At 41.2% G+C, this 23548-nt stretch overlaps 1 protein-coding gene across 1 annotated transcript; it reads right to left on the bottom strand.

Moving 5' to 3' along the window:
* Nucleotides 1–14034: 14034 nt before the first annotated feature.
* On the bottom strand, nucleotides 14035–16252 carry LOC103941448 (adenosylhomocysteinase-like). The gene is made up of 2 exons (XM_009351638.3): nucleotides 15496–16252; nucleotides 14035–15115 (listed from the first exon to the last, which is right to left on the bottom strand). Exons 1-2 carry the CDS (start codon nucleotides 16204–16206, stop codon nucleotides 14369–14371), a joined length of 1458 nt encoding a protein of 485 aa, XP_009349913.2. The 5' UTR covers nucleotides 16207–16252; the 3' UTR covers nucleotides 14035–14368.
* Between the last annotated feature and the right edge of the window lie 7296 nt (nucleotides 16253–23548).

Genomic DNA, 23548 nt, shown 5'->3' with positions numbered 1-23548 from the left:
CTTATATTCAAATTTTCTAGGTTTTTGCAATGTTTTTAGTTCTCCCTTTTGAATTTAGGTCTTTCAATTTTTATGCAAATTCTCTAATTTCTAATGTTTTGAGTTCAAATTACCTATGAATGTGATAGGCCGTCCCACACACAAAAATCTTAGTTTCGTCGTTGGTTGCAGCAGGCAGCTGGCTTCATTGTCATCGAAGTCGTCTCCCAACTTTGACGACTTATCGTTGTGTTCGCAATGGGTGTTCATGGTTTCTATTTGTTAATTGTCAACCAAAACAGAAACGCATTGAGATTCTAGGCCTTTGGAGTGATAGGATACGGCCTAGTAGCTGCCAAATGGCTTAATAAAATGACGACACGTGTGCGTGATTGCTTGTAGTTAGTTGGAAATGGGAGGATAAATAGCTGATGTAACAAATAAGGAAATAGTTAATGAAAAGTTGTTGTATTTTTGTTTGTTAATCTCTGTACAATTAGGAAGAAGTGGAGGAAGGGCTTAACAATTGGTATCGAGCCAGGCGTTTCACCCCTCAATCCTTCCTTTTGTATGACACGACAAGCTTCGCGAAGATCCGTGAAGTCAAGGGTTTCAGACCTCGAATCCAAGCTTGGCGATGTTCAGGCTGCCCAGGAAAAATTTAATGCTTCACAAAAAGAACTCAAGTCAGCATAGAATTCGATTCTTCATCAGCTTCAAGAACAACATTCGATCCTCCATCACCTGCAATCCTTTATGATGCGCTGCAATGGTGGGTCGATTGGTGAGTCTTCAGAAGCTACTCTTAGCAACAATCAATTTCGTGATCGAGTGAATATGAACGTTCATCATCCTGATTTTGGGCAAAATTATAATCAGTAGCCAAGACAACTATTCTTGAAGATGGATTTTCCAAGATTCATGGAGGGTGATGACCCATTGGGGTGGATTTACAGAGCGGAACACTATTTCAAGTTTTTCAACGTTGAAGACTCCAAGAAGGTAAGGCTCACATCGTTCCATATGGAAGGATATGCTTTACAATGGTTTCAATGGGCACGTTGTTTGGAGAACTTTCCTTCGTGGGAAGAATTTTCCAAGGTCCTGTGCCAAGAGTTTGGCCCATCCGAGTTGGAAGATGCTGCAGAATGTTTGGTAAAGTTGAGGCAAGACGGTACCTTGAAGGATTATATCATGGAGTTTAGACGTTTGGCAAATCGAACGAAGGACATCATCTCGTCTCTTCTCAAATCTTGCTTTATTAGAGGGTTGAAAACGGAACTCAGGCACGATGTGAAGTTGTTGCGACCCAATGATGTATTGGAAGCTTCAGCAATGGCATAGCAACTCGATGCCAAGTTGTCTGACTTAAAGGTGAGATCTTTCTCTAAGACCCATGCACCCCAATCTACTTTTCGATCACCTTTCCAAACCATTAATACAAACACATTGCCTGAGAATAAAACTCGAATTCCCACTGTGCGAAAATTGACCCTTGAGGAAGTGGAATTTTGTCGAAAGAAAGGTCTGTGTTTCCATTGCAAGGAAAAATATTTCATTGGGCATTCTTGTGAGAAAAAGCAGTTACTATTGATTGATGTTCAAGATCTTGAATCTTGTGAAGATGAAGAACTGGAAATCACAGCATGTGCATTGTTTGGTATTCATACGCCACCCACTGTTAAGACTATGACGGTCACTGGATTTGTAAAGAATTGTCCTGTCACCATTTTAATCGATTTAGGAAGCTCACATAATTTTGTCAATTGTGGGTTGGTTAAAAGGGTAAAGGGTAATCTTGATACTGGGCACACTTTTAATGTGAAAATTGCTGATGGGGGTAAGGTCTACTCAGGGTACCTTGGTTCAAATACCTGTGAAAATTTTGAATTATACTTGTACTACAGATTTGTATGCCATTCATTTGGGAGGTTGTGATGTTGTTCTGGGAGTTCAATGGTTGAGAACCCTTGGACCAATTCTCTGGGATTTTGAGAAATTGTATATGAAGTTTTGGGAAGAAGGAACCACTTATTGCATTGCTAGTTCAGGAACACCAGCTACCCAATTGGAGGAAATTTCAACTTTACAAATGAGTAAGCTGCTGCAACAAGACACTACTGTAGGGGCAGTTTTGTGTCACTTGGAGATCGAAGGTGCAACGATGTCTAGTATAGAACCTAAAGCTGTGAATGCTAGTTCAAATAACCTCTCTACAACTTAAGCTCATCAACTGCAACAACTCTTGATTGAATTTGAAACACTTTTTCCTACACCAACCCATTTACCACCTCACAGACCTCCAGATCACAAAATTCCACTATTACAAGGTAGTAAAGTACCCAACAACAGACCCTATAAATATGGTCCAGTGCAAAAGATCGAGATCAAGAAGTGTGTGAAGGAATTAATGTAGTCTGGATTTATTAGGGTCAACAATAGTCCTTATTCTTCTCCAGTAATTTTGGTGAGGAAGAAGGAGGGCACATAGCATATGTGTATGGACTACAGAGGCCTCAATGACATCACAGTGAAGGATTAATTTCCTATCCCTCTTATAGATGAGTTATTAGATGAATTGTTGGGTGCCAAATATTTCTCGAAGTTGGATTTAAGGGTTGGATATCACCAGATTCGTATGCATCCTGATGATATAGAGAAAACGGCATTTCGAACACACAATAGACATTACAAGTTCTTAGAAATGCCATTTGGATTAACTAATGCTTCAGCTACCTTTCAATGTCTTATGAATGAGATTTTTCGTACTTATCTCAGGAAGTTCATTTTAGTTTTCTTTGATGACATATTGCTATATAGCTCATCTTGGTCTCTGCATTTGTCTCACTTGAAAACAGTCTTTGAAACATTACAAAAGCACTGTTTATTTGTTAAGCAATCCAAATGTGCATTTGGCAAGTCTCAGGTGGAGTATTTAGGGCATATCGTCTCTAAAAAAGGGGTTGCTGCAGATCCTAGCAAGTTGAATGCAATTTCGAAATGGCCAATTCCAACTACTGTTAAAGCCTTGCGAGGGTTTTTAGGGTTAACTGGTTACTACAGAAAGTTTATACCTGATTTTGGTAAGATAGTGGGGTTGTTGACTGCATTAACCAAGAAAGACAAATTTTCGTGGTCATCTGAGTGATAGGAGCATATTCATGCGACTTAATTAGCTTGTTCTCGTGCATTTATGTTGTGTTTACTTAGTTATTTTAGTGTTTAAGGCCACTTTTGTGTATTTTCAGATTATAAGGCCAAAGTGTGCAAGAAGATGCAAATTGGAGTCTTTTGGGGCGAAAGAGGAATGAATGAGTTGAAGACTTGAAGAAACGACGAATTCCTACTCCAACGATGAATTCCTACCAAAACGAGGAATCCTACTCAAACAAGGTTTCCTACTTGAAGTAGGAAAGTTAACCCTAGGTTTCCCGTTTTGGTAACCTTTCCTAAACTTAAACGTCTGTATTTTCTAGCCACTTTGAAGGCCTTGTATGCACTTTAGGACACAAAACCAAGGCCCTAGCCCAATTACATAGCCCTTGTCGTGCCTTAACCCTATTTCCCTTCCCTTGCCGTGCAAGGGGGGGTATTTTAGGCCCATTCTATGCACCTAGACCCTAATCCTTTTCCTTGCAGCCACCTTGCCCTTTTATTTCTGAATTAAACCTATTTCATTCCCCTAATTCCAGCCATCTTCCATACCTTTCCAACCCAGCTGCACCCTACATGCATTAAATAGTAATTCTTTTCATATTGCAGCCACATTCCATACACTTTTCATTCAACCATTTAGCCACACATTCATTCTCCACTCTTTGCCGTGCAAACCTCCCTAATTCCAGCCATCTTCCACACTTTTCCAACCTAGCTGCACCCTACATGCATTAAATAGTCATTCTTTTCATATTGCAGCCACATTCCATACACTTTCTCCCAGCCTTGCCGTGCATTCCCCTTCATTCCAGCCATTCCACACACCTTTCCAACCTAGCAACACCATTTAATCATTCACCTTAGCTGTCACTCCCATGCTCTCCCATTAATTAATTCAACCATTCAGCCATATATTCTCCCATTCATTCTATTCAGCCATCACTCACACAACTCTCAGCCGCAAGATTCATTACAAAAGAACCATATTGTCGTGCCTTCCTCCATTCCAGCAACCTCCCTTCTCTGCCGCAGCACCACCATTCATTCCCCCTCCATTCCACACCTTCATACACCTTCCTACCACCCTTGCCGCACCACCACACTTCCCTAAATCCATCCCCAACCCAAAATAACATCCAAATCAGCCATACAACCTCTCTGCCACAGCAAGAAGAAAGGAGAAAGAGCCTAGACGCGCAGAAATTCAAGTGGATTCGTTGGGCGTTCTAGGTGTAATCAATCATTTGTTCTTTATGTTTAAATTCAATTTTATTTCTTTTTCTATGAACATGAGAGGCTAAACCCCTATTTAGCTAGGGGGTGATTTGAAACCATATTTATGCTTGCAATATGATTTGATTACCTTTGGTTGGAATTTCATGTATTGTGGATTCAATTTGTTTAACTGTTTGATTGATAACTTATTTATGTATGTTTATTGAGAGTGCACGCTTAATTTTCATGCATGAATATGACGCTAGAATATAAGTGAGTTTCACCTAATAGTTATAAACTTATATTCATAAGTAGTGGAGGTTGCTTATAAACAATCGCGTTAAATGAATTCTTGACACTAGTTTCATGCTCATCATAGTAACGAAGGTCTCGTCAACACTTATAGTTTTCATGATGCTTAATGATCTTTGATTGTATCTTTATTGTGTTTTTCACGTAAAGGACTTTTGGAGAATGTTTTGAATTGCGTTGCGCTAACCCATCCAATTCATTAACTTAAGGAGAACTTGACGGTTAATTTTAGCGGACCTAATTAACCCGGGGTGTTGAGTTTCATAATTTATCGAAAGACCAACTGAAAATCATCTTGTATGCAAGTGTAACATGTGTGGAGAAGAACCTTCTAGCTAGCATTCCATCCATATTTTCATCACATTCATCTTTACTATCTATTTTAAATTAGAATCTGTGCATGTTAGTTAATTTCGTCAAAAACCAAATCCCCCTTTACTTTATTGTCCAATTTAGTTAGACAGTGTCTTAGTTTGTGTTTCTAAGTGTTTGAATCAATTTATTTCCCAAATTCGTCCAAAGTAGTCAAAGTGCTCAAAACTGCCCAGAAAGTGTTTTTAAGGCAGTTTTGAGTGTTTTGGTGCTGTTTTGAGTCTTTTGATTTGTTTTAGTGTTTTAAGTGTTTAGTTTTGCATTCTTTGAGTCTAGTTTAGTGTTTTAACCTTTGTTTTAAGTTTTTGAGTCAGTTTCCAAGTGATTTAGTAATCCCTCCTAATCCCCGGTTTAGAACGATCCTTACTTATACATATACTACAATTGTCACAAGAGGGTTTTAATTTGTGTGCTTATTTAGTTCGCATCAAATTTTTGGTGCCGTTGCCGGGTTGTTTACTTTCTGTTTATTTGTTTATTTTGTTAAAGTTTCTAACCTTGTTTTGTTTTTCTTGTTTTAGGTACTAGTGTATGACTCGGAGTTCTCAACCGATTCGTGAGGATATCTCGGACTTTGACAGTGATTTTGAGAGGACTTTGAGACGAAAGAAGAAGCACCACGAGTCAAATCCACCAAGCCCAGAACCTGAGCTTGAAGAACAAGTCCTAGAAGAGAAGGAGGAGCCCACGGCAAGGATCTTTGAAGAACCACAAGTCATGGCCGTGGACAATCGGACACTTAAGGAGCTTTCGGCCTCGGGATTGGATAATGCCGCACCGTTGTGTATCCAATATCCCCCACCGGCCGAAGGCAAGACCGAGGAGTTTGAGTTGAAGTCAAGCTTGCTCCACCACATTCCGAAGTACCATGGATTGTCCATGGAGGATCCGAACAAGCATTTGAAGGAATTCGATGTGGTGTGTTCAAGCATGACTCCCGTCAACATCGACGGAAGTATTTTGAAGATGAAGGCTTTTCCATTCTCTTTAATGGACAAAGCCAAGGATTGGTTGTACGACTTAGCTCCCGAAACCGTCACATCATGGGAGAGCATGAAGAGGGCATATCTGGAGAAGTTTTTCCCAACTTCTCGAATCATCCTTTTACGAAAAAGGATAAGTGGAATCCAACAAGAAGAAGGTGAGTCCTTTCCTACGTATTATGAACGTTTTAAATCTCTTGTTGCTTCGTGTCCACAGCATCAGATGAAGGAGGAGTTGCTTCTACAATACTTCTACGAGGGGCTCCTACCAATCGAACGTCAAATGCTCGACGCCTCGGCGGGTGGAGCATTGGTGGACAAGACACCCAGGGATGCCAAGGTTTTGATTGCTAACCGAGCATTGAACGCTCAACATTACGACAGATTTTCCAAATATGCTCACTTTATAGCACTAGCTCATCCATATACAGCATCCTAAGTGGCTCAACTTTTCGTGGATCACATCTTTAAGTTGCACGGTATGCCTCAATCAATAATTAGTAATAGAGATCCAGTCTTTCTAAGTAAATTTTGGAAGGAGTTTTTTAAACTACAAGGTTTTGCACTGTGTTTTAGTTCAGGTTACCATCCACAAACTGATGGTCAAACTAAAGTGCTTAATAGATGCTTAGAAACTTACCTTAGGTGCTTTTGTAGCTTGCAAGCTAAGAAATGGGCTTTATGGTTGTCATGGGTGGAGTACAACTACAACACAAGTTTCCACTCCTCTACAAATATGACCCCTTATGAGATTTTATATGGCCAAGCACCTCCAACATATTAACAACTGAGATGGATTCCATAGAAGTCAAGAAAGATAATGGAAGAAGCTTGAAGAAGAAGCCAAAGAAAACTCTTTATATCTTTCTCTCAATATTTCTGAATTTACAATCTACTAAAATATCAAAGAGGGAAAAGCTATTTATACTATCTTATCTAGTAAACCATATATGCACATGTTTCTCACGTGCAGTAAGTATCACTTAGCCTATATACTCATCCAATACCCCCCCTCAATCTTTGTTGAGGTACCCAAGCTTAAGATTGAAACAATGACGCAGAAAATCTGGTCCATGTAATCCCTTTGTCAACACATCAGCAATCTGATTCTTAGTACACAAATACTCCACAGATAAATCGCCCTTTTGAACCCGTTCACGGACGAAATGAAAGTCTGTTTCCAAGTGTTTAATCCGAGAGTGTTGAACCGGATTTAAACTCAATGCTATAGCTGATTGATTATCACAATAGAGCACTGGGGAAGAAGGCACAAAGACATGTAAATCCTTGAGGATAAGTCGAATCCAAGCAATATCAGCAGTGGTATTAGCAAGGGCACGATATTCAGCCTCCGTGGAACTACGAGAAACTGAGGACTGTTTCTTAGATTGCCAGGAAATAGGATTCTGCCCAAGATACACCACATACCCAGTGATAGAACATCGAGTATTCAAATCAGCGGCCCAATCGGAATCACTATAGGCAGTGACTGTAAGTGAACCCCCAGAAATATATGTTAAGCCACATTGAAGAGTACCTTGGAGAAATCTAATGATGCGTTTAACCATAGCAAGATGAATATCAGTATGAGCATTCATATATTGACACACAGTATTCACAGCAAAGGCAATATCAGGACGGGTAAAGGTGAGATATTGTAAGCCACCAACCAAGCTGCGATAGAAGGTAGGATCTGATAATAAGATACCTTCAGTGGACAACACTTGATTATGAGGCTTGCAGGGTGTGGAGCAAGGTTTACAGTCATCCATTCCAGCCTTGTGAATCAAATCTTTAGTGTATTTGGCCTGATTAATAAACAGATCACCATTAGATTTATAGGTAATCTGAAGCCCGAGGAAATAAGACAATCGACCCATATCCTTCAAATCAAAAGCAGCATTAAGAGTTGTGATCACAGACTGAATCAGTTGAGAATTAGACCCTGTAATAATAATGTCATCGACGTACAGGAGCAAAATAACAACATCAGTCCCAACAGTGTGAACAAACAGGCTAGAATCAGACAGAGAGGCTGCAAAACCAATTGCTTGCAAATAAGTAGTAATTTTATCATTCCAAGCTCGGGGAGCTTGCTTTAAGCCATAAAGAGACTTAACCAATTTGCAAACATGCGTAGGAAAGTTAGGATGAACAAAGCCTTGAGGTTGCTTCATATAGACTTCTTCCTGCAAGTCTCCATGAAGAAATGCATTCTTCACGTCGAGTTGTCGAAGTTCCCAGTGATGAGTGGTAGCTAATGCTAACACTAAACGCACTGTAGTATGACGAACAACTGGACTAAAGGTTTTTGTATAATCCAGCCCCTTTTCTTGGTTAAAACCCTGAGCCACCAGCCGAGCTTTATAACGGGATATAGATCCATCACTAGTTCTTTTAATTTTATACACCCATTTGCTTCCAATCACATTTTTCTCACAAGAGTTAGGAACAAGAGTCCACGTGCCTTGGGATTGAAGAGCATCAAACTCTTCTTGCATGGCCAACTGCCATTGAGGGATATGAGAGGCTTGTTTAAAACTAGATGGTTCAGACACATCCACAATGTCAGCAATAAATGTGAACCCTCCTGAGAAATGAGCATTATCGTCAAGAGTCAAGGATGTCACTTCTGGAAATATAGCAGTCAAAGCAGAATAATCCTTTCTGGTAATAGCCCCTGTTCGCAATCTGGTTTGAATACCTTGGGATAGAGACACATTCTCAGACAGAGCAGAAGTAGATGAGGGAACATGAGAGACCTCCACAGGGGACTGTTGGAGTTGAAGGACAGGCAACAGAGAAGAGGGACTGGACAGAGTAGCAGGAGAGACAGAGTCCTGTGCATTTTCCAAAGAACCTGAAGAAACAGATCTGATAGGTTGGGAAGCTGAACCAGTCTGAAAATCTGGAGAATGAGCATCATGAAGAACCTGTGCTACTGGAATCGACAACTGAACAAGAATAGGTTTCATCTGACCAGTGGAACGAGAAGAAGAAATCATTCCAGCAACGGCATTGACATCCTTCTGGTAAGGAAACACAGTCTCATCATGATAAACATGGCGAGAAATAAGAATTTTCCCAGTGAGCATATTGTAACACAAAACACCTTTATACCCTCGAGGATATCCCAAGAAAATACACTGAGTGGATCTGGATTGCAATTTTGTAGTATTATATGGTCGGAGGTATGGATAGACTGCAGAACCAAAAACCTTCAAATGAACCAGGTCAGGGTGCTTGCCAAACAATTTCCCAAAAGGGGAATCCATATGAAGAGTCTTGTTAGGCATCCTATTAATCAGAAATGCAGCATGGACTACAGCAAATGACCAAAACTTATGTGGTAACTTAGCAACAGACAACAATGTGATTGCTGTCTCAAGCAGATGTCTATGCTTCCTTTCAGCAAGACCATTCTGCTGAGGTGTGTATGGACAGGAAATCTGATGTACAATACCATGTGTGGCCAAAAATTCCTTAAATGCAGTGTTAACAAACTCTCCACCTCCATCAGATTGGAAAAGCTTAATCCTGGACTGAAATTGGTTCTCAACATAAGCAGAAAATTTGACAAATGAAGTGAACACATCTGATTTATTCATTATAGGAAAAATCCATACAAATCGAGTAGCTTCATCTATAAACGACACATAATAGCGAAACCCCTCAACCGAAACAACTGGAGAAGGCCCCCATACATCACTATGAATCTTATGAAATGGTATATCTACTGTATCAACCCTATCAGAAAATGGAAGTCTACTCATCTTTCCTTCAAGACAATGAGAGCAAACTGTACTAATGGGATCAGAAGAACAAATTACATTGGAATTCCTAAGCATAGTGGCTAAGATAGCATTTGATGGATGACCACAGCGCTGATGCCATACAGAGGATTGCACTTTACATCCCAAATAGGCAGAAGAGATGGAACCTTGATGAAACAGTGTTGGAAAAATATGCACAGGAACTCTGAACAATTCATTCGTGCTACTCTGACCTTGATGGAGGATGGCCCCTGTTGCCTTGTCCTGTACAAAAAAGCGAATGTCATCGCATATGAACCAACTACTATTGTCTCGGCATAATTGCTTAACAGATAAAAGATTAACATTTAACATTGGCACATGTAAGACATTCTTAAGATGTAAAAGATGAGAGGAAGACGGTAGAGTGCCATGACCAATATGTTGAACATCCAAACCTTCACCATTACCAACGATTATATTCTCAGTGCCTTCATATGGTGTCGAATGATCAAGAACTGTTAAATCTGGAGTCATGTGATGAGAAGCCCCAGTATCAAGAATCCAAGAAGCTCCATTTGAAGTAGATGCAGAAGCTTGAGCATTCATAGCTGGAAAACCAGCAGGAGAGGATGGCACAGATGGAGAAATGAATGAAGAAGATTGAGGGACATTCAAAAACTGGGGAAATGAATTAGGATGAACAAACTGGGACGCAGGAGGAACCATGCCCATATCAACACCACGAGGAGACACAGAAACCCCTTGATATGCAACATTGCCAGATAAAGAAGGAGATGGCTAAGCACCTTGATAAGCATAATTGCTCCGATGCCTACAATTCAAGGCAATATGACCCCGTTTACCACAGATTTGACATTCGAGCACATTCATACCATTATCATTCCTTAAACGACAAGTAACTGCAACATGACCCTTTCTCGAGCAAATCTGACACTCAGGAACAGGCTCAAACCTGTTGAATGTATTTCCTGACCACTGCTGCCAAGAATTGCCAGATCGCGTGCCATTAAATTTCTGCCTATAGCCTCCATTTCCTCTTGGCCGATAATTGTGACCATTGAATGATCTGCCAAACATATGGTTGCCTGAGTAGTCATTGGACTGAAATTGATTACCAGGATAACCTGGACCAGAAGATGAACTGCCAGAATAACCAGAACCAACACCCGGAGAAAATGGTACATTAGAAGCACTACCAGATGAATTGGAAGAGACAGGGTACTGATTGGAAGACCCTCCTGTAGGATCATTAGAAGCTTGAGCATTAACATACATGGCAGACATACTTTGTACCAAAGACTGCATTCTGGTTTCAAGTGTCTTCTCTGCACCAATTAATTGAGCCCGAAACTCTTTAAGTGTAATGTTGGAGTCTTGAGCCAAAATAACAGTCCGAATCATATCATAATCAGCAGGTAAACCAGTAAGTGCAGCAATGATTAGATCATTGCCTGATACTTTCTCTCCAGCAGCCTGTAATTGATCTTTAATAGTCTTTAACCTCAACAGATATTTATCAATAGTGTCGCCCCCTTTCTGCATTGTATGTAACTCTGCTTTGAGATGATTTACACTAGCTTTAGACACAGACATATATCTATCCTGTAAAGCAATCCATGCCTCATGAGAAGTCTTACAGCCTACCACATATTCGATAGCATCATCACTGAGGGTAGCAAGTAACAGACTTAACAACGCCATATCAATCTTAACCCATTCTTTATAAGCTGCATTGATCTCATTGGTAACTCCTAATTCAGAAGTAATAACAAACTTGGGAGGACACACAGAATCACCAGTAAAATGATCAAAGAAATCATAACCACGAAGAACTGATCCAAATTGGTAGCTCCATTTAATGAAATTATCATCATTCAACTTAATAGTGAGCATACCCAGCAAACTTTCAATCCGCACTTGATTGGCCATAGTATGAAAACAGAGAGAAGAAATCAAAGAATGTCGATGCGAGAAAACAAAAATTCCAGACCAACCCAGATACAAATGGAGTCGGTGAAAAACCCCAGATGAACAAGAATTACAGATCTGATATCCAATTAGCAAAACAAGCATTATACACGCTCAGAGAAGAAAGAATCACAGATATACTTCAACAATGGCAATCGGCCTTGAATCACTTCAATTACTTCAAGAAACTAAAATTCGCAACAAATTTGGCATCGGCCTTTCATCAAATCAACATATAACTCTTCGATTAACTAGAAAATTATGGCATCGGCCTTCAATCAACTCAAATCACTTCAATTCAAACGAAATTGCACAAGAAAGAACGCTAAATGCTCTAGGGTTTTTAACACACAGACTATGCAATACCACCTTCTTACCAGGTCGAAGCAGCGGAAACACTAAACCAAGACCATTGCGCAAGCAAGAAAACAGCTCTTGATACCATATTAACAACTGAGATGGATTCCATAGAAGTCAAGAAAGATAATGGAAGAAGCTTGAAGAAGAAGCCAAAGAAAACTCTTTATATCTTTCTCTCAATATTTCTGAATTTACAATCTACTAAAATATCAAAGAGGGAAAAGCTATTTATACTATCTTATCTAGTAAACCATATATGCACATGTTTCTCACGTGCAGTAAGTATCACTTAGCCTATATACTAAAGAGTGGTACTACTAAAGTAGAATCACTGGATCAAGCCTTATAGGAACGGACTAGAATGCTATCACTTCTCAAGTCTAATCTCGAAGCAGCTCAATGTCGAATGAAGGTTCAGGCAGATAAACATCGAACTGAGAGAGAATTTGCTCCAGGAGATTGAAGAAGCACTTGGGTCCTCAAGTCCAAGCGGCAGTATCCTTACCAGTGATTACAGATACTGGAATTTTACAAGATGTCCCAATTGCTATTTTAGATCGAAGGATGATCAAGAAAGGTAATGTTGCACTAACAGAGGTTCTAGTTCAATGGCAAAACCATAAGGATGATGCAACCTGGAAACTATACCATGATCTGAAGATGAAGTTTATTGAGATTGAAATTTTTTTTACAGATTGAGCATATTGGTTGTTTGATTGTTGTGTTCTTGCTCTGTTTCAAGAATGGGGTGGCTAGTAGCTGCCAAATGGCTTAATAAAATGGTGACACGTGTGCATGATTGTTAGTAGTTAGTTGGAAATGGGAGGATAAATAGCTGATGTAACAAAGAAGGAAACAGTTAATGAAAAGTTGTATTTCTGTTTGTTAATCTCTGTACAATTAGGAAGAAGTGGAGGAAGGGCTTAACATGGAGCTTCTTCGCATATCACAGAAATTCCAGGGCTTTGAATCTTCTTCTGATCTGGTTCATCAGGTCTGGGTTGGGATGGTGGGGGTATGGCTGGGGCGGTGAAGGATTTTGGGAAGGGATGTGCTGGGTTTCTGGGGAAGGGCGTAGCATGAGGGATGAAATATTGGATTCCCTCCTTTTTTTTTTTTTCTTTTTTTTTTTTAAGAATTTGGAGTGATATTTTTAAATAATTAAACTTTTCTTTTTTTTTTTTTTTTTGTTGAAAATTTATTTACTTTTGTTCACACAGCACAAATATATGTCACCTATACTTTCCACATCATCATCTAACAGTCAATTAATAGATTGACCAACCGAGATCTTACCTTGAAACGAATTCATAAGTTACCGAATGACAAGAGGATGTTCAAAAGAATAAGTTATAAATTTAGTTTACGCTGACAAATACAATAATAGTCGCTGCTTTACTTATCACCCAGCCAGTCAGTTTCTCAACTCACCCACCCCCCGGCGCCACCAACACCAACAGAAATGTCTCAACTCAAATGTCGTCCAAGAAACGTAATTTGAACATAGAAAAACAAACACGACGCAATCGCAATTCAAGTGATTCTAAATTCAACAATTGTTGCTATTCAACTAATTCTAACTTCTGAATTCCACAGCTCTAGTAAACCTTCTTGGGTTACCAAGAATTCAATGTAATGCAGCGAGAAACAATTTTCACACTCCCATTTTCTTCTCATGCACACCGGTCCAGTCCGCCTTGGGAACCACTAGAGTGGCGCGAAAGGAGAAACCAGAAGGGAGTAGGATCCGGAGAGGATCCGATGAGGATCTTCGTCCAACCAGAAGTGTCAAAATTATTACCCTAACGCAATGCTATTTAAATTCACACGCCAAAAACAATTGGATATGAAAATGCAAAGTAAACAAAGTGAAACTAACCAATTGTAATGCCGCGGACGAATCCAACCAAAACTGGAGAATGAAGTACTTTTTGGATCCATTTCTTGCTGGTAAAAATGATAAGCAGATGCAGCACACAAGTGATGCTGCAGCAGAAGTCATCACACACAACCCCATCCCATTCCCTTATTCAAACCCCAAGGTCTTCCACTGAGACCCAAATCATCCCTTTCCTTCATCCCATACCCTCCAAAACCCGCCAACACACACTCCTACTAAAATTAAAAAACCTAGAAATTCTACAACATTTCATCAGAAGGCAAAAAAAAATAAAAAAATTAAAAAACAACTCTTCGTCCAGATATAATTGTTTTTTCCTCATTTCTTGTTTCATTGACAATCCCTCTTCAGTACCTGTAGTGCGCTGGCTTGTATGGACCCTCAACCGGCACACTGATGTAGTCAGCCTGTTCCTTGCTGAGTTTGGTGAGCTTAGCTCCAAGCTTTCCAAGATGAAGGGCAGCAACCTTCTCGTCAAGGTGCTTAGGCAAGACATACACCTTCTTCTCGTACTTGCCAGACTTCCTTTCGTTCCACAACTCAAGCTGAGCAATCACTTGGTTGGTGAAAGAGCAGGACATCACAAAGCTGGGGTGTCCAGTGGCACATCCCAAGTTCATGAGACGGCCCTCAGCCAACACAATGATGCCAGTGTTGGTCTCTGGGAAGACCCACCTGTCAGTTTGAGGCTTAATGGTGATGCGCTTCACTCCGGCGTATGTCTCAAGACCCTGCATGTCAATCTCATTGTCAAAGTGACCAATGTTGCAAACAATGGCATTGTTCTTCATCTTCCTCATGTGGTCAACCATGATGATGTCCTTGTTACCGGTGGTGGTAACAAAGATATCAGCCTCGGAGACAACATCCTCAAGAGGAAGAACCTGAAGGCCTTCCATAAGAGCCTGGAGGGCACAGATTGGATCGATCTCAGTCACAATCACGCGAGATCCTGCTTGCTTGAGGGCAGCAGCGCAACCCTTTCCAACATCTCCGTATCCGCAAACAACGGAAACCTTTCCGGCAATCATGACATCAGTGGCCCTCATCAAACCATCAGGGAGAGAGTGACGGCATCCGTACAAGTTGTCAAACTGTTATGCACAGAACAAAACCACAAGATTTATTCAATTGTTGAAATTGTCCAGCAATCAGGCATTTAAGCTGGATCATCTAAACCAGACACAATACGACAAATTTCTTACTTCCAAGTTAATTGCATTGTTCAGAAACAACAAACACAAATAATCAAGCTAATCAAAGCTGCATTCCTACTTCCTACTTCACTTAATTCACTAAGTAATCATATAATTATCTACTGAGATCTAAGTCAAAACACAGATAAAATTTACACATAAAACAAAAACCCATCAGATCCAAATCAGTAATGCACAAATCCATGATCCCCGAAAAAATCAGATATAAACAATATTGCAGAATTGATAGCCAAATCACAGTTCCAAGACAGACAAACCTTGCTTTTTGTAACAGAGTCATTGACATTAATGGCGGGGAACAACAGAGTACTGCTAGCCTGCATCTGATACAACCTCTTGACGCCGGTGGTGGTCTCCTCCGAAACTCCGACCAACCTGTCCTTCATCTTGTGGTACCTCTTGGGGTCGGTCTTCAAGCCATCTCTGATGATGGTCAGAACCAGCTGGAACTCCTGGTTATCGGTGGAAGACGGGTCAGGGAGGGTACCGGACTTCTCGAACTCCTCCTCAGCCTTGACTCCCTCGTGGATCAAGAGGGTGGCGTCACCGCCGTCGTCGACGATCAGATCGGGTCCGCCACCGGGGCCCCAGTCGAGGGCGCGCTCGGTGCACCACCAGTACTCCTGGAGGGTCTCGCCCTTCCAGGCGAAGACGGCGGCGCTATCGCGGGCGATGGCGGCAGCGGCGTGGTCCTGGGTGGAGAAAATGTTGCAGGAGCACCAGCGGACCTCGGCGCCGAGGGCGGTGAGGGTTTCAATGAGGACAGCGGTTTGGATGGTCATGTGGAGGGAACCGGTGATGCGGGCCCCCTTGAAGGGTTGGGAGGGTCCGAATTCGGTGCGGCATGAGATGAGGCCGGGCATTTCAACCTCAGCGAGCTCGATCTCGAGGCGGCCGAAGTCGGCCTGGGACATGTCCTTGACCTTGTACTCGCGGCCGCTGCTACTTTTCTCGACGGAGAGAGCCATTGTTGGTGGGTGGGGGTGGCGGTGGAGACCGGTGGTAATCTCGCTCACACTGCCAAAAGTAGGGTTTGTTTTTGGGAGGGAGGGATTAGAGCGAGGGTGGAGCAAGAGAGTGAGGGGGTATAATTAGGGAGGGAGAGTGAGGGGTATAAATAGGGAGGGAGCGTGAGATGGACGGTGGTGATTTCGTGGTGGGAGGAGTTGGTGGATCTGGTAAATGAGAGCGAAACGAAATTTGGCGTAGTAGACGGAAGATGATGCGGGACCCAGCCTTTGTGGGTCGTGGTTCTCTTTGGATGATCGTTCATCGATTGCAGATAAGGGTCCGAGCTACGTGACACGTGGTCGAGTGTGGGTTGGTGAACGATTGTGTACCGTGGAATGCCTTGCACTCAATTGTTGTTTGAAGAAATGTTGGATCTCCTCAATTAAAATGATGATGATGTAGAGGACAGACGACGATGATGGTGAAGTAAGGACAAGGATTGTTTACCCTTTTATTTTCGATGTCTTTCTGTTTTGTGTGGTCATAATTAAATCACGTTAACAGTTTATATTGTTTTTTTTTATAGAGATAATAAGATAAAAATAAATAGTAATATAAAATGTTGACGTGGCTTAACCGTGATCACACAAACAGAAGGGCACGAGAGGGCACCGGAAGTGAGGGGCAGACAATCCTTGTCTCTGAAGTAAATACTTGTTTTGGGGGGTGGTAATTATCATAATTTAAATTACCATAATTTAATGAAGAAAGAAGATATATAATTGTAAAAGTGGTGAATATGAAAAATAGTGTAAAGCGTTAGATAAATTTTAATGTAAAAGTGATATAGCTATGATAATTACAAAAATAGACATGTGTGATTGATGATGAAGACAACGGTGGCGAGAGCAATAGTTATGGGCTAAACCCCTTCCTTCTAACTTCACTAACTACTTGAGTTGAACGTATATATCACTGTATTATGGTACGTACGTTCAAGTACTTACGAAACTAAATCTTTGACCACTCATGTATAATGGCCCTCCTTCCGCAATCACGAACAATACTACCAATTTTGAGATAAATTTATTATGGTAGCAAAAGTCTCTTGTCTTCAGGCTTGTAGAATTTGTACCTACAAAACAATCAACACCTTTGATCAAGGTTAAAATCATACACGTCCATGAGATGTTGGGTGGGGGAGGGGGAGCGCTAATGGATCTCCAATCCTTAATCAATAAATCTGAAAAGATTGAGTGTTTAGAGCTTAAGTGCGTACAAGAAACTGGTAGAGATGAGGTATTTATAGAGAGGTGGTCGAACCTGTTGTACGGTTTGCCCTACACATGGCGGCTTCTGATTAGCTAAGTTGAGTCATTCGTGGGATGAATGAGGAAAGAATATTATATATTAATTAGGAGATAATATATTGGGATGATGACGTAACTATCCTTGATTGATTGTGATGAGGATTCCTTATTTGGTTGAGTTGATCTTCAATTAGGAATGCATTAAAGATAGGATTTAGTGATTAATCTTATCTTTAATGCCTTTTGACTTTTCCATGTCACGAGCAAATAAGCTTGGTGGTGATGTAGGCAGCTACTCAAGTATCTAGGGATGTTAAGCTACATGTGGAAATATTTGTGGGCCACGTCTATTTAATAAAGGCAATCATGTCTTCTTCGAGAAAAGTCCACGTGCAGTCTTCTGAATTATTTGGATTATTTTTGGCTCTTCAAATGCCCCCACACATGATGGGCTGCATACATAAAAAGGCAATAGGTTTAGAAATCCCAAGCTAATTAGGCGAGCTAAGAGTTGTTTCCTGAGTTGATGTAGATTCTCCACTTTGACTTGGAGTGTAAATCTTCTAGGAAAAGGAAAGCAATTGTCTCCAATAACTTATTTAAGCCTACCTTAAGTAGGGGGTTAAATAATCTAGAGAGCAATTTTTTCACCCACCAAGATAAAGAGAAAAGGCTAGAGGATATTGTAAAACACTCCCCTAGTTTTCTTCTTTGTTTGTCCTTACATAGAGTCAAGCATCATTTTTGTCTCCTCTGTGCCGCACCAAGGTAAGAAAAATTTGATAAAATTTCCCCTTCTTCTTGGGTAGCGCGTGGTGCCTCATGCCCGTGGGCTTTTCCTATTGGTTGGGCCAGCTTTGCTACTTGCATGTAGGACTGGGCTTGCTGGCCAACACTGTAACGACCCATCTCGGATATTACGAAACGGAATGGCTGGCAATTTTGTAATTTCACTTTGGTTGGGAGATATTTTGTAAGGTTTGCTTTTTAGGTCTTGTTTGGTGTGCCATGTGGGGCCCACTTCCTTTTTGGTCCCCCAAGCCACTCCCTCTTCCTTTCTCCCCTCCTCGTGACTTTCTCTCAGACCTTTCTCTTTTCTCTTTACTCTCTTTCTTTCTCCCTCGCTGCACCCTCTCCTCCCCCGAGCACCACACACACACACATACACACAAACAAAATCAACGATGACGGCAACACCACCACCAGTCACCACCGCGAACGTGGAGTCTAGCCTAATATCTCAAACTTTGCAGCGAGTTATACACTGTTCATCATCATCCCCAAACGAAACCTGGCGAGTTCTCGATTTTACCGAATTGGGGTAAGCATCAGGGTACTTAGATCATTCTTTGTTCGTCATTGTGGTTCCGTTCTAATGTAGTTTAGGCCTTGTGAACGACGAGATTGCACATGAACGAAGGAAGTAATCAAACCTAGTTTTTCGACGAGAACTCGAGCCTTCCTGGCCATTTTCTGGCCAACTCCAGCCACAACCAGACTCCAAACTGGTACGAACCTTTTTCTCTCTCTCTAAGCTTCATTTCCATAGCTTGTACGTCGAAAATGGTGTAGAAATGAACTCGAACGGAGCTCGGGAAACCTTGCCTAGATTCCAGCCAAACCCACGGCTTGAAACCGAGTCGACCTGACCTGCCACCCTTGAACCCGGATCTAATCCCAACTACTACTTGGCCCAAACCTTTGGGGCATGTTACCTGGCCCAACCCAGAACTTCGGCCCACTAAACCAATCCTAAACCCGAACTGAAACCAGCCCAACCCAGAAAACCCAAAACCCAGATCCGACCCGACCCAACCGGATCCTAGTTTCTAGTCCACGCGTGGGCCTGCGTGTGGGCTCGTGTAGGCACATATCTTGGTCGGCGCATGGAGCACACGAGCCTTCGCCAGAGGTACTGTGCTCTGCCGTCATCCACAACGGTGCTGACGACATTTTTGGTGACCCAACTCGACTCGTGGTAGCGAGTGCGGTGACGTGTGGCCTTTTGGGCCGCCGTCCCTGTAACATCCCACATCGACCAACAGAACGGGGGTGATATGCCTTATATGTACATGCTCATCACCTATAGCATAAGGCATTTCGGGGACTCACTGGCTACAGATCCCATAAGAACTCCGTAGTTAAGCGAGTTTGGGCAAAAATAGTCCTAGGATGGGTAACCTTCCCAAAAACAAAACCGTGAATGCATGGCCCAAAGTGGACAATATTGTGCTACAGCAAAGCCGGTTTGGGATGTGACAAAATGGTATCAGAGCCACTCTGTCGTGTGGTGCGAGTGTGCCGATGAGGATGTCAGGCCCCCCGATGGGGTGGATTGTAACATCCCACATCGACCAACGGAGAGGGGGTGATGTGCCTTATATGTGCATGCCCAACTCCTATAGCACAAGGCATTTTGGGAACTCACTAACTTCAGGTTCCATTGGAACTCCGAAGTTAAGCGAGTTTAGACAAGAGCAATCCTAGGATGGGTGACCTATTGAGAAGTTGCTCGTGAGTTCCCAGAAACAAAACCGTGAGGGCGTGGTCAAGGCCCAAAGCGGACAATATTGTGCTATGGCGGAGTAGAGCTGAGATGTGACAGAATGGTATCAGAGCCACTCTGTTGTGTGGTGCAAGTGTGCTAATAAGGACATCGGGCCCCTAAAGGAGGTGGATTGTAGCATCCCACATCGACCAACGGAGAGGGGGTGATGGGCCTTATATGTACATGCCCACCTTTTATAGCATGAGGCCTTTTGGGGACTCACTAGCTACGGATCCTATAAGAACTCCATAGTTAACTGAGTTTGGGCGAGAGCGGTCCTAAGATGGGTGACCCCCTAGGAAGTTCTCGTCGGAGTTCCCAAAAACAAAACCGTGAGGGCGTAGCCCAAAGCGGACAGTATCGTGCTACGACAGAGCCGGTCTGGGATGTGACAGCCTCGTAGTAGGGTGTGGCGGCGAATGGGGGTACCCAAGGTTCCCTTTAAGGTTTTTCGACATCCTGAATCCGTTTTTGACGTCTGTTTTTCGAAATTCAACCGTTTCAGTAGAGCTTTATTAATTGGTCCATTTATGCGCTTAGGTGCATTTGTTAGTGGTGTTTCCATCTTCTTTAGTTTGCATGGCTCTTCGACAACGAAGTAAGGTGAGTGGACCCCTTCCAAAATGCATGATTTTATTACTAGAAGTGCATACATGAGAAGCATGATTTTATGACTACATTTTATGAAACATTTATGAGCAAATTGGATTTACGCTTTATGAAATATCATGCTTTATCGAATAACTGTTTACTGAGATATTTATGATATGATGTTTGAGCTATTGAGTTCTGATGAGATATATTTTGGAAATATTATGTTCATGATTTTTGTGCTTAGTGGTTATTCATACTATATGCCTACAGGCGAATGATATTTATATATGGCTTCGGGCAAGGAGCTTCGGGCGGGGGATGTAGTGCCTAAGAGCGGAAGATATTTATATATGGCTTCAGTCAGGAGATGTAGTACCTACGGGTGGAAGATATTTATATATGGCTTTGGCCGGGAGATGTAGTGCCTATAGGCATAAGATATTTATATATGGCTTCGGTCGGGAGATGTAGACCTGGTTTGGTACTAAGGTGATTCTGAAAAAAGCTGCTATCAATAAAAGCTGGGAGCTGTTTTTGTGTTTGGTAAACACTCAGCTTCAGCTTTTTTTTCACAGGTTTGGGTGAAAAAAAGCCAAAAACAAGAAGCTGCAAAACCCAGCTTTGAAAAACCGGCTTTTTTTCACATCTGTTTTACATAAAAGTTTACCAAACACTCTAATACTGCTTTTTTTTTTCTTTTCAAAAGCACTTTTACAAAAAAGTTTACCAAACACTCTGCTGCTTTATTTCACAGCTGCTTATTCTCACAGCACAGCAGAAGCAGCTTTTTTTCAAAGCACAGCAATACCAAACCAGCCCGTAGTGCCTACGGGCGACTGTGATACCACTACTAAGCACACTATATACGATACATGTTTTATGAAAGGTTTTATGGCATGCTAAGGCTTTCGGAAAACCTATTACTTATTATGCTATATAAGTTTTTTAAACTGGGGGTTAGTACGTTGAAGAATAACTGTTTTAGTATTACTACATATATAAACTTGGTCCACTCATGTTTTGTTTTGTGGCCCCTCAGGACTTAGTATCAAGACGTACAATCTTGGCGTCAAGGCACTCCCACATTTGTATCTACAAGTCCTCTTGGTGTAAGACCCTTTCCTTTGTTCGTACATTTGTATAATAGTCCTTATTATATGTTCTGGATTAGTTGTGTGCTCTGAATACGTTCCATAATTGCATATTCATTTATAGTAAATTTATGAGTTTTATTTATGTTCATTCCTTCTTCATAGTTTGCATGCATGTTAGTATGGCTTCGTCACCTTCGGGTGTCGGCCAGCATGTGTCTACCCTGCTATTTGGAGGTTATCAGGGTTGGGCATGCCAAGCACGGCTTGCTACTGCTGCAATGGACACTAGGGCTTGCAAGGCATCGCTTAGGGTGTGGCCGTGGTACTAGTGCACTGCAGTGGAGTTCCTCATGTCATCGGGTTGAGCCTTGAAGATGTTAGCGTGGGGCCACATCTTGATCTCCAATCTTGTGTTCATATCCTTCGACGTAAGGTGTTCCGTTCGTCATGGTTTCAGAATTTCCTACTATTGTGTCCTTTCCCTAGGGACTAATCAATGAACTTTTCTAGGAAAAATTTAACGACTAGGAGCGTAAGGGAATTCAACTTGACTAAAAATTACGAAGATCGAATGTGAAAGCCTTCTTCAAGTATTTAAATCAGGCTCTCAATGAAGGTACCAATTTGTGGTAACAAAAAGTTGTCTTTACTCTTGATAAATTTGTACCTACAAAACAATCGACACATTTGGTCAAGGCCAAAGCCACGCCGCCTAATAGGTGGAAAAAGGGTTGGCCAATGGATCTTCGATGTCTAACTCAATAACTCTGAAAAGAATGAGTGTGAGAATATTTGTTGGCCCCGCTCATTTAATAAGGACAATCTTATCTTCTTTGGAAAAATATTCAGGTATCATCTTTTGAATTTTTTAAATTATTTTTAGCTCTACACTTCCATACAACAAAATATTAGTGTCGTACATTCATTTTAATTAAATATGTTACAGAAACATTCTTGTAAGATAATAAGTGATTAATTTTAAATATTGTGTTAGTAAATTCAGGATTGCATCTGTGGTCTTTCCCACCAACCGGATGTAATGAGATATTAGAATTAGGAGTAATTAAGTCTTTGGATCTAGCCTTCTCTTTTTGGTGATTGGATTGGATCTGACTTCCCAAAATATAATAATTTTTAGTAATGAGGAGGCGTCGTCTGTGGTTAGGGAATATACCAAAACAAAGTCTAAAACAAAAGTAGGTTTACTCTCAGCTCGGAGTCAACAAATAGAACACATTCTAAAATTAGTATCGGGAAATTGCATGCATGCATATTTTGGACCTTGGTTTGGTGGATGTTATTTCTATGGGGTATGCAATGGAGACTCCTTAAAAAGGGAATTTTTTATGGATTATCCGTTAAATCATATTTTTGACATAATTCTCGTTTCAATAATATAAAATATTGTGCAAAAAATATAAGATAACAGAAAATCCATAAAGAGTCTCACTTTAAGAATCTCCTTAACATTTCTGTATTTCTATCGTTATATTTATGTAGCATGCATCGGAATTTTAGTCTCTAAATCTTTTGTCTTGAATATTTGACATTCCTCGTTCGATTAATACAATGTCTTACATCGAAACATAGTACAAGTTTTCGCTACTTTTATTGTATCTACACATCTTTATGCAACCGCGTGGTTTTTAAGTGAGAGTGGAGCTAGGGTGATGAAGTTCTCACAGTCGGGGAAGACGTGGGGACCTCTGACTGCATACTTGCATTTGACAAGCAAATGTGTTGATATTGTTGTTGGCAAGAAAGGAACAACAGTCAACCAATTAACAAAGTACCAGACAAAAGTCACACTATG

This window comes from the organism of the source record quoted next, unplaced genomic scaffold (assembly GCF_019419815.1).
Source record: "Pyrus x bretschneideri cultivar Hongxiangsu unplaced genomic scaffold, Pyrus_bretschneideri_v1 Contig65, whole genome shotgun sequence".
In the NCBI taxonomy this organism is placed as follows: domain Eukaryota; kingdom Viridiplantae; phylum Streptophyta; class Magnoliopsida; order Rosales; family Rosaceae; genus Pyrus; species Pyrus x bretschneideri.
This window is presented reverse-complemented; position numbering and strand designations above follow the sequence as displayed.

Coding starts and splice junctions, on each gene's coding strand:
- LOC103941448 (XM_009351638.3), bottom strand. CDS start 16,206: ATGGCTCTCTCCGTCGAGAAAAGTAGCAGCGGCCGCGAGTACAAGGTC. Junction 15,116..15,495: donor ACTCTGTTACAAAAAGCAAG/GTTTGTCTGTCT, acceptor TGTGCATAACAG/TTTGACAACTTGTACGGATG.